Raw genomic sequence first — 12808 nt, 5'->3', positions numbered from 1 at the left:
TTTCGCAGACCCTTCCTCTATATTAAATCATAGTGTGAAAAACAAAAAATGATGAAAACTATATCAGGCCCGAGCTGCAGCTCTGTCAGTCCCACTCTTGTGAGGGGGTCATGCCCAGAGGTCTCATGTCCATAAGTGACCCCACCTTATGATGTTTTGTATAGTACAATGTATAAATTTTGAAAATAAGTAGGAAATATGTCGGCTGTTTATTTCTAGCTAAGTATGGGACTACCATAGCATCAGTTTGTCTGATGGGGGCCCATGATGTTGAGACGGTCCTGAATAGAACTCGAATTAGCGGGGAGCTCAATAAATTCTATGCCAAGAGGTCTGGAGACCAATCTTATTTGCAAAATTTTCATTCAGTATGAATTCACGGAAAAGCAATTCAATACGTATAAAGGATCTTGCTAAGGGTTGAAGACTCTGGGTAAGACGGGGGAGCCCCGAGAAAAAAATATGCTTCCAAGGGGGCCACGGGCAAAAAAAAAGGTTAAGAAACACTGCCCTAGAACATACCTTAGACCAGGGACAGTGCCGTCTTAACGCATGAGCCCACCCGGATACGGACCGCGAGCATCGAGTAAGAGAGTAAGAGGGGCGGAGGTCCTCACGACAATGAGAATCGATTGAAGATTTCGACATTAAGCATCTAAATAGATAGGCAGGCACATTCAGTCAGTTAGGGGGGTCACGAGAAAAAATCACTTTCTTAGTGGGGGAAGCCCATGACGCTCCTAAAAAGGTCATGCCCATGGTCCCAAGATTTTGAGACATCCCTGCATAGAACCCGTACAACAGAAACTCAATGGATTCCAGCCCAGGGGTCCGGAATTTATTCATAAAATTTTTCACAAGAACTTACACAAAACTCTTGATTCAATGAGCGTAGAGGATCTTGCTCCTGGGTGACGGTGTGGGAGGAGGGGGCATGGGCAAAAAAGGTTAAGAAACACAGATTTAGAGGATGGTGACCGTAAAGATGTTCTTAGAACGGTAGTGAATTGCATCCGATGGCGATAGACCGTGATTTTGCTCGGTATAGAACAAAGCTGCATTAAGAGTTACAACTTACAAGCGGCTTTGGTATAGAATGGAAAAGGCTTTCTGGTGCCTTACTTAAGGACTATCTTTCTTGTCACTTTTCTTTAAAATGGTACCGGAATGAACTTTGATAATATTTTTTGATATAAAGTGTCTCAAAATGGTGAAAAAAGTAATGAATTTCGAACTGCTTATGCCATTTTCTATGAAAAACTCATTTTTATGTCAAACTAGCTATAATACCCGGCGCTGCCCGGGTTTTCTTCAATGAGGCTTTTTTGGATCACGTGATATCTCCCTCTCTTTTTCTTGAGGGACATTAAACCCGTGTCCAAGTTAACCAATATGGCGACCTGCGCGATTCATGAAATAAACAAATATAGATTTACACAGAAACGTAGAAATGAATGTATATTTTTCTTTTTTTAAGGGGCGCTAGGTATTTCGATCCCCCCCCCCGAACTTCAAGTTATCCATGTGTCTGTTCCAGCTTCCAAAAATCCTTAGTTAAAGCTGTGGAATTTTTTCGATGCACTTTTCACGGGCTCATAACTAATTTTAAAATATCCTAACCCACATGAATTTATGCAAATAAATATCAAAAGAGACAATATGGAGACATTAATTTTCATACTTGAGAAGATATAAATGAAATCAATGATATTGCTCGAATATCCAACTCAAAAGTATAGGTTTGGCTAATTACTTCGGATTTAATCTCCTGGGCTTCGTATATCTCTAAGCGAACTGAATATTTTAAAAATCGAGAATTCAATACAATTTTTAAAATTATTGATGGGGCGGAAATTCTCACTAATTTCCGCATTTCTACAGTAAAATCGACAATTTTAGCACTGATTTCTATGAGGATCACCCTTTTCCTGACTCTCAAAGCGATGCTGATGATGATTATGACGTCTATTCAAAAAGCCTCATTACTGAGAGTATATTGAAAATGTGGCAAACCATTATAAAGGCATAAACTATTATACATATACTAACAGGATTAAAGAAGTGACAAACCGTTGTAAAGGCATATACAGGTCGGAAACGCATTGCTAGGGAACCACGGTAACCAAAGTAAACGTTCGGAAAGTGATTGTTGAGACCCAAAAACCATTGTTGCCGGACAGTTTTTTGCCCGTTTAGGGCATTTGCCCTGGTCTGGCGAAATTTTAAAGTAGCCTGTCGTTCAAGTCGGGTCCCATTTGGTATATATGCAAAATTTGGCGACGATCGATCTAAAATTGTAGATTTGTATAGAGAACATACACACACACACACACACACACAGACACACACACAGAAAATCAATTTTATATATATAGATTTTAAGCAAAATCCATGTAATATTCGAAACACGATTGCGAAAAATTCGGTGAATGGAATGTTTCGTTATTTGCATTGTACATTCAGCCAGTAATGATGCACGTTACGAAACAAAATTTAAAGGATTTTATGTTATGCTCATAAGTTATACTCAAATCTGTAGATGTACGAGTGAACTATTTGAAATTTCATTCTACATACCATTGCATATAAAACGCTGTAATTAGACAAATGCATGTGATTGAACTCAGATTTTATTCTTGATTATCTTAAAAGTATCATATTAAAATTTTGTAATGGCACAGCGAATAGATTTTCTAGAAATCATGTTTCAAACTCAAGTAAAATGCCAAAAATTGCATTCTTCGTAAAACAAGTTTAACGTTTGTATTCACGGATTTACTTGTATGCAGAAACCCAACTCTGAAGTTGATGTTATAATTCATATAAACAAAACAAAGGCTATTAATTAATTATAAACGGGGGGGGGGGCTTTCATAAAAAACAAAAAATATGTATAAATATCGATATTTTCTTCCAAAAGGGCGTTTTCAACGTAATCGGATACCTTAACCCTTACAGCGAAAATCCCAAGCTTCCTCATCACACATTTCGGCAATTTCGGAATATCACGTCTTCCTGAAATCCCCCCCCCCCTTTCTGGAATCCCGAGAGAAATATATCGTCTTCTTAAAACCCTATCATTTCTGCAATCCCAAGCCTAGTTAACGCTGTACAGAGAGCTTTGTCTGATAATTTGACATGTTACCCCCCCGCTCAATCAATTCTCAACTGCCAGTGCGCGGAGTTAGCATCATTTAACCACGGTGCTCTTATATCTAGATTTCATTTAACTACTACTCCCTAGATCAAAGGCACACAACCTTTTTAGTCCGTGGTACAGGTATGTATTATTTCTGCCGCTCGCGAGCAAAAAACTTTTATACACATGGGAACGTGACCATATGACCTATATTGAACGGGACATTCTCGTAATTTTGGCCGTCAAAACTTTTTTTCATGAAATGTCCCGTTTTTTCCCAACACACTTGAATTTTTGAAACCATTATAAGTTTTTTTTTCATTACGTATACATTATATTGTCATAATTTTATGGCTATCATAATTATAGTCATATAAATATATTCAATCTCAAATATTTGTCGACATATACTTTAATTACATTTTCACCCATTGCGACTTGCCCTCTATTTTCCGCCTCTAGCGGGAATTTCACCGATTGTATTGATAGACGACAACTCTACTTGTCTTTGACAATTGTTTTGCTTGTAATTCGCAACTTGGCTTGCCTGTGACGTGAAAATTTTTTGGCATTAATTGGAAATTTTGCTTGCCTTTGACTGTTTTTTTTTCTTTTTGCAATAATTTCCCCGTATTTTTAAGAAGAAAATATGGCCAGCCTAAGTATCTATTGTGTTGTGTATATCGATATTTTTTTTACCGAAGCATCTTTCGCGGGCAAGATGGAAACCCCCATTTGGCTCGTGGGCTGGAGGTTGTGCACCCTTGGATCATGGTGATATACTATATTATCAAGGATGGTATAACAAAGAGACAGTTCCTGTGTCTTCCGTCACCCTCGAAATGCCGAATAAGAATATTTCCTCGTCCAATGTGCATACTGGAACCAGCAGAACCTTTACGCCAGACCTGCGCAGGAGGGGAAACCATGGAACTTTTCAAAAGAAGAGTCTAGCAATTTGTTGCAGAAGTTTTAGGAAAAGCAGTTTCTCTATGTGCCAGATATTGGCATTAATAGCGGGAATAGATAAGGGCTCAATTTTCACTGTAAATGTGTATCATCAAAAACACGAAGATATGTGCCACACAGTAACTGAATATGACTATTTGATTTCCTTTAAAGTGTCACACTGTACATCAAGAGTTATTTGTTTCATTTATAATCTCTTTTATTATCTTGGATTAAGATTGTTGAATCAAGACCGTAATTATAATCGTAGTGATAGTTTCAGTAATTTCCGCATGACCTCGGTCGAAGCGGATATGTTATATGACATGCCCACAATGGCCTTGCCCTTACCAGAATTCAGCATCAGCTCCCTTGCCTTACTTGACCATCATTAAACCACGGTGTCCTTACCATAGCCATGATTTACCGGAAGTTGCCTTGCCTTACTCGACCATCATATACCCACACGTTCTTATTATAGCCATAATTTATTGACAGTTGTCTTGCCCTACTTTTGTCTTGCCCTACTTGACCATCATTTAACCATGATGCTCTTACCCCTACCATCATTTACTATATGGCTGTGATTCATCTGCAACTAACTTGCCTAACTAAGCCAACTACGGGGGTCCTTACCCTAGCCATTTTTCATTCGTAGGCCACTAGCATGATTCCCCTGCAGCTCTTTTGCCAGACTTGACAATCATTCAACCCCGGCGTCTTTACCCCCTAGTCATAATTTACCATAATTTACTCGTTAAAAGAGTTGATTCATCTGCAACTCCCTTGCCTAACTCAGCCATCATTTTACAACGGCGCGGCGTCCTTACCCTAGCCATTGTTCATATACCGTCACCACAGTGGTAGTCGGCTGAAGTTGGTTTTCTGCGGTTCCCAGCTTCGTGGCACGAATGCGAGCCGATTTTCCCGTTAAAAAGTCTCGCCGCAGAGAGCAGCAGTCCTACACAACGGTATAATTATTCATTCATTACACTTCCCTCACTATGAGTTGAGAAAAAACTCATAGTTTGAAAAAATTCATTGCAGAGTGCACTACACATAACAAGCATTGCACAGAAACAAACTTCACGAAAGGTTCATGCGCAATACGTACACACACATTCCAACATGTACCAATTCGTTAGAAGTTCCGCAGAGGAATATTGACGAGGTGCATGTCTGGTTTAGTAGTAGTAGCCATTATTCATAAATCGTGGCACCCTTGCCTCAACCATGATTAATCACAGCTCTCTTGCCTTACTCGACCATCATTTATTCGAGGCATCCTTACCCTACTACTAAACCAGACATACACCTTGTTCATATTCCTCTGCGGAACTTCTAACGAATTGGTACATGTTGGAATGTGTGTATATATGTATAGTGAATCTTCCGTGAAGTTAGTAGGCCTGCTGCTCTCTGCGGGGAGACTTTTTAACGGGGAGATCGAGTCACATTTGCTCCTCGACGTTGGGAACCACAGAAAACCAATTTTAGCCGACCACCATGGCGGCGGTGGAGTTTGAAACCGGGCACTCGTGATGCGAGTCCCGTGACTATGACCACTCGGCCACCACATCATTACCCTAGCCATCATTCACTCGTCGCGCCCTTGCCTTAGCCATAATTTACTGGCAGTTCTGCCTTGCCTAGCTCAGCCATTATTTAACCCCGGCGACTTTACCCTAGCCATCATTTACCAGTAACGACCTTGCCACGTCATTCATCTGCAACTTCCTTGCCCTACTTGCATCCTCATTTTAACCATGGTGTCCTTACTTTAGCCGTGATTTATCGGCAGCTGCGTTACCTTACTTGGGTATCATTTAATCCAGATGCCATTACCTAAGTATTCGTTTACCTGCAAACTTTCTTTATTTAGACATCATGAATCAGCCCTTGTTGTCATAAGAAAGTTACATTTATACACAGCTGTTGTGTCTTACTTATCTATCTATCAGTTAGGGGTCATTCAAGTATTACGTCAGCATCGAGGGGGGAGGGGTTTCGGATTTGGTGACTTTTGATGACAAGGTGGGAGTGTGGGTTTGAAGGTTGCTGAACTCATCAACCACCCTTTTTTGAAGATATGAAATATTCTAAGCTGCTGACGAAATTTTGCTGACGGAGGGGGGGGGGGGGAGTCAGTGTTTTGCTGACTTTTGCTGACAAGGGGGGAGGGAGGTCAAAAATGGCTGTAAATCTTCTTTCGTAATACTTGAATGCCATCTCCTTACCAGTAACTACCTGGCGCTCCCGAGTGGTGCAGTGGTTAGATGCTCGTCTTGCACCATGAAGGTTACCATCAGCGTCAGCGGCTTGAATCTGGAGAAAGAACTTCGAAAGACAGGTTCTTTACCTACTGATCCGGGGCTGACCACCGATAGATGGCGCCTTCATTTTTCACTCAACTCAACAGGTTGGAAATTGCCGTACGGTGGTATGACCGGAATCGATGTGTGGTAAAGTAGTGACTATAGTCCTCCGACCACGAGATGAATTTTCGCTGCGTCATGTCACGTCACGTCGGATGATTTTATTCTATTTTTTTTGGTAAAACGATTGCACATCGAGAAAAGTTCATCAGTGACTGAGCTTTCACGATTGGCATGACCCTCTAGGATAAAATAGAATCGTTTGACGTGACATGACGTGCCGTAGCCAAATCTCATCTCGTGGTAGGAGGACTATACCTGGCTTCACTTGACCAGAATTGAACAGTAGGCCCCTCCCTTGACTTACTTTACGCATCATTAACAGGCACCCCCCCCCTCCGCCACCTTTCTTAGTTATCATTCACCGTCGGTGCCTTTACTCTACTTAGCCATTATTAACCAGCTGCTCTATTCTCATATTTACCACGGCTTTTTGGTCTTTCTTTGCTGTGATCTACCAGCATGGCTCTTTGGCGTTGTTTAGACACCTAGGCGCGGTAGCCTAGGTCAATAACATATTCGCTCAAATTACCAAAGGATGTTTACAGGTATCACGAGTTCGATACTCGGTTCGTCCTTGTCGGAAACTTTCCTGACACAGGAGTACAACAGAAATGGAGACATGACCACAGAAAAATATTGCTACCGCAGGGAGTCCCACACCGAAGGATTAGCGCACCAACCTAATAGCCATTCAGAGGTACGTGGGAAAATAACCAGCAACGTCTTCCCCCTTCCCACAATAGAAGGGTTGTTACATGTACAATCGACTGGAAACCACTGTCCTATCCACACAACTTCACGGAAATACCCCGTATCTGCATTTAAACGAAACAATTTTCACATGAAATAAATTAAATTCTCTGAATCATTTAATGAATATGTTATTCATCAAAACTCATTTCATTTATTAATTTTCAGATTCAACGCCCCCTCACCTTTTTGCCTCGAGATGACAGCGATCGTTTTTTGACTTACAAAAGAATCTTTTCCACGAAAAGACTCACGATCGCGTTGCTGAAGTCAAGGAAATGTTCGCGTCAAAACAACTCTATCCATTCAACAACCTCGGGCTGGAGAGACTATTTTTAATTTAACTTTTCTGTAGACTTTGGAAAGCATCAGGGAAAATGCTGGCGAATACACTGTAGAAATAATCGAATTGTAGTTATCTTTTTTTATCGTGGATCGACGCATCGGAGGAGACCTCCAGTGACGATATTTCGAGTAGACTTGAGAACATGCTGCAGGCATTTTTTTCTCTCTCTCCTATGGTTGACATGGGAAATTAATTGCAAAGGCTTAATATCACTGTTCCAGAATTTCTAGTGATATCTATTCGACGACTTCAATTGGAAGAAATAAATACCTCGCCGGAATTTCGGAGCCGGATTCGAATTTACGAGAAAATTGACGACAAGAATTTGTTGCGCCGAAGCGATCGCTTCCTGCTTGTCTCGGAACAAGTCAAATAAATAATAAGCCACTCTGAAGAAACGCAAAATTTATGTGGAAATAAAAAAGGCACCGAAGCCGTAATTTAGCTGGAAAAATAGAAAGTCTGTCGATTGTGAAAAAAGGAAAAAATCGGCAAAATCAGCAAATCACTCGTATTTGAATTCCGATCCAAGAACCCTTCGGAGAAAGATAAGAACTTGTTTGTTTTTTCAACTTGTTCGTCAATCGATTCCGCGTCAACAAGAATAGTATTGCTGCTCCCCTATAAAAAATACTTGAGTTCAGCGACCAACTTGAAAGACAAGAAAGAATAGAATGAAGAGAGAAGACGCAGCAAATTTAAGAGATCCGTCTCCAGAGACCCGCCAGAGTGAATCACCCGCGAGGAAACCACCGAGTGTCGCTCACAGGATGTATCACCCCCCGAGACTTGAAAGGTAAGCTCTAACACTTTATGTCCAATATCCGAAGTCTGGCCGTTTCGCAAAACGGTGATGTTCTTTGTCCGAAGTATGCGAGAATTTACGAATATTTCGGATTTTGCCACGTGAACCTCGTTGCACCTGACAATCAATGCTTAGTTTGAGAATTGTCCAATATCGATTGTACCAAACCTTGCATTTCCACCTGGATGTGAGTACGAGGCTTGAATATCTTCAGAAACGCGTAGCAAGCCTGCATATCTCAAGAATTTTATGGGAAGCTTGTGTACCCTAGCTTAGGGTGATTGAGTAGGATGGCTTGGTATCTCCAGAAATGCATATAAATAAAAGGCTCTTATATACTTCTATAAATGAGTAGGAGGCTTGCATATCTCCATAAATGCGTAGTAGGCTAGTGTACTTCCAAGTACCCTAAGTAAGAGGCTTGCGTATTCCCAGAAAGGAGTAGAAATCTCTTGCAGTTTGGGAAATCAGTACAGTGGAACCTCTCATAACGGATACTCTTATATACTCTTTATATTTATACTCCCTATTCCCGGTCCCGTGGAATAGGGCTCTAATTTATTTCACTCCCTGTTAGCGGACAGCAAAATCAGGCAAACTAATTTTTTTCAAAATTCTAATTTATTATTATTTTTTTGTCATATACCGATAATTTATCATATTCAACTAAAATTATGTTCAATCCGAAGTCGTATTGATTTGTCTTGAACACCATTCTGGACTGCGGTCAAGGATGGTGAATTTGAATAGTAATGTGTGTGTGTGTGTTAGTTGTTTGTGGATACTTGTGAAGAAAGCCAACATTAGAAGACTGATAAAATTGTCATGAACACGTGTTTCAATCTTCTCTTCACACTTATTTTACATTTTATTGGAAAATACGTGCAGTGCACGCATCATTTACGGGAAAAAAAAATAATTAGTTGGTTTAATGAAGAGAAGAGGAAAGAAAGGTTTGCCCATATATTTATCAGAATTTCCTACTTAATTTGAGAATTACGTATTATCGCCGGTAAAAATGATAAATGTAATGATTTCAATCTACCTTCCTTTATCGAGGCAATTGGCTGTTATGCTTAACCACCAGTGTGTCATTTTTACAATAACACACACACAATATGCATTTTAACATTAAAATTATCAGGAACCAATTGCGACCGAAGCCAAACGTAGCATAAACGAGGTTTCTTTGCATCGTGGGCCCCATTAGCGGATAAAAGTTTTGGTCTCGTGGGTGTCCGTTATCAAGGGGCTCTACTTTAGTACGCTGACTTATCCCCAAAAAAAAATGCATGAAAACATTTATACCTCTACAAATGAGTAGGAGACTGATATCTCCATAAATGTGTAGCAGGCTAGTATACGCTAAGTACCCTGAGTAAGAGACGTGTTTTCCCAGAAATTAGTAGAATGCTCAAATACCCGCAGAAATGAGTTGGAGATATTCTTATCCTCAGAAATGCATGAAGGCTGTTATACCTCTAAAAATGAGTAGGAGGCTTGTATATCTCCATAAATGTGTAGCAGCCTAGTGTACTCCCAAAAAAATGAATGAGAGGTTTGGGTTCCCCCAGAAATGTTCAGAAGGCTCGTGTACCCTCAAAAACGTGTGGAAAAATTTTGCATCACAGAAATATTATGCAATAACTAATGTTTGCACTTTTTTCTCTTTTGTTTTTTCGTAATTTTTGTGGTGTACCACTCGAATGGCCCGTCACGTATCTCTCAGAGTACGCTCATCACAGGTTTGAAACACACTGTTTGGGACAAAATGACCAAAAAAACTGTGCGGAGTTTAGATACCGGAATCAGCTGTGATACTCTACAATATATAACCAGATTCCTTATCTAATCGGCGACTGCAGAAATCTTCTATTTGAAATGTTGGGTTATATAATAGGGTGCATAGAAAAGTCTCCCTTATCCTGGAATAACTCGTGAACCGTTGATCCAAGAAGCATATTTCCAATTAAAGAAAAATTATCTAAATAACGTGTAGACCTCAGATACATCGTTCATATTGTTAGGGGTTGTATAGTTATTGAAATAAGAGAAATATTTTTCATTTGGTCACCCCCGTCCTTTTTTTTGTCAGGGCAACGACTTTTTAATTGAGTTTTTTAGGACCGGGTGACCAAATAAAAAGTATTTGTTTTTCAAATTTTGATAACTATTCAACCGCTTGCAATATGAATGACGTACCTGAGGCCCATACGTTATTTCGATAATATTTCCAACTGAAAGTATGCTTCTAGGATCAACGGTTCGTTAGTTATTCCTGGATAAAGGAACTTTCCTATGCACTCTGTATATAACGTTACGAAGTATACTTTTAAAAATTCTTGTTAACGCATGTAAGGTACGTGGCATGCGAATAGAAGAGCGAGACTCTGTGAACTCGGGCTGAATAATTCGAAGAGAGAAGACGTGTTTTCGAAAGACTGCTGTAGTTTTAGCAGGAATTCTAGTTGCTGTAAATAAAACCGTTTCTTCGCTCTCAATTCCTCCTTCTTGTAGGTTTACGCGCATCAAGTCCTCGGCGAAGAACCTGAGAGATCCTCGTGGCGAAACAATCTATACAATATGCTGAATGGGAATAAATTTGTATGTGGTGAAGGTAATTTACATATCCATATCCAACCACATACCAACCCACTTTTAACCACTCTTTCAATTCTTGGCCAAATTGCACACAGTTTTCATATGATTACCGGTTACTTGAGTAACATACGTGAGAAGTTTAAAAACATGGCACGTTATTAGTATGTATTTCTTGTTAACAAATGTAAGTTTTCATTGAGTCAAATTTAATTAACACAAACTAAATAACATTAAATTAAAATAACTAATGATTATGATTACGGGAAACCTCATGAAACCTGATCTGTCCTAACCCGAACCAAAACTGACTACTAAAAAAATATTTTTGATTGATTTGTGTTTATTGTACGTCAAAATGCCCTTTAAAAAATAATTGTTTAATTAATTAATTTGGGTCTATATTTTTACTATGACCAGTTGAGTTAGGTACCCTTACGGATACCTCAAGCCTTAACGTGGAAAGAAAAATCATTCAAAACCATTTAAAACCATTAAAAAAGTGAATTTTGCCATATCCTCTGAAGCGAAGAGGATATGACGAAAAAATAAAACCCAGGAAATAACTTTTTTTTGAATTAAAGAAAAATTATTTCTGTTTTTCATCAGGTCGAAAAAAAAAAAAATTCCAAACCGCAAATGGGGATAAAATTTCTAAAAATTCAATTTCCTAAACAAATTTTAAAAACCAATTTTTATGTAAAAATTAAACCTTTCAAATTACAAAAATGGTTGTTTCATATGAAAATTTGTACTAAAATTATTTGAATCTCTTTCTTTTAACGAAGGGTTGTGCAAAAAGCAACGTCAATCAAAAATGGGCAAATACGGAGAGTGATGTGGAAACTCTCTGCTTTATCCCCCCCCCCCCCGAGTTTTATTTACATTAAAGAAAAATAAAGATGCATTTTCTTTAATTGAATATTCTCCATAAGTTGATTTGTGGAATAAAATTTTAAGAGCGGCCTAGTTTTTCCTCGATAGTGTAAATTTACAGTGGCGTAATAATATACAGTATCCACAGCGTGCGCGAGCAACTAAATAAAGTGAATAAAAAAAAGACCGTGATGTACATATAAAAATGTATACGTTAATCAAAATGGAGCAATATACGATGCAATGTTTATCTATCTTCTTTTCATGGTAAATCTTGTCCACAGTTGCCCTCTAAATTTTCATATTTATAGTTGGAAAGTCATTTTATTGACACCCTGTATGTTTAAGAAAAGGCACATTTCTTCAAAATTAACAAGTTGACCATGTGGGATAATGCTTGTTGTTTGTTATTGCAAAAATTTAGTGTGATTCAATATATTGCACTAAAAAGAAGCAGCAGCGGTCAAAATGACTGCCAGCGGCTCTTTTAGGTGTAACTCATAGTCCGGCCCTTCTAGTGTTAACAATGACTAAATATTCGGCAGAAAAAAAACTACTTCTTTCGTCGCACAAGGAAACTATTTTAATGATGCCTTTTTTAATTTCTGGTGGTCGTCGTCATCATCAGGAACAAAGAAACATTATGCAAATATTTTGCCAGCACCAGCTGGCTTACTCATAAGGCGGCCATTGTGGAAACCACTTGCCCGCGACATCGAATTTCCCGAAATTCGAGAACAAAGACATCTTCTTTTGTGGTTTCGCATGTACCGAAACACAAACGAAATCTTCACAATGCATTCATTCGTTATGGAAAGAGTAATCGCGCGATTCGAATCGATTTTCAGGGTAATTCGAGATAGAGACTGAGATAGGAATGGGTTCTCTGGTTACCTTTTCAGATATGG

At 39.1% G+C, this 12808-nt stretch overlaps 1 protein-coding gene across 1 annotated transcript in view; it reads left to right on the top strand.

Moving 5' to 3' along the window:
- The window catches only part of LOC149083029 (tumor protein p53-inducible protein 11-like), a 35711-nt gene that overhangs the window by 1623 nt on the left and 21280 nt on the right, over window positions 1–12808 (top strand). Inside the window, exon 2 of the mRNA XM_089236127.1 lies at window positions 7444–8417. Within this exon, the coding sequence (XP_089092253.1) occupies window positions 8296–8417 (122 nt within the window). The 5' untranslated portion in view covers window positions 7444–8295. The remainder of the gene's footprint in view (window positions 1–7443; window positions 8418–12808) is intronic.

Source organism: Pholcus phalangioides, unplaced genomic scaffold (genome assembly GCF_987345545.1).
Source record: "Pholcus phalangioides strain wild (caught in Gottingen) unplaced genomic scaffold, Ppha-v1.0 ptg000009l_1, whole genome shotgun sequence".
NCBI classification, from domain to species: domain Eukaryota; kingdom Metazoa; phylum Arthropoda; class Arachnida; order Araneae; family Pholcidae; genus Pholcus; species Pholcus phalangioides.
This window is presented reverse-complemented; position numbering and strand designations above follow the sequence as displayed.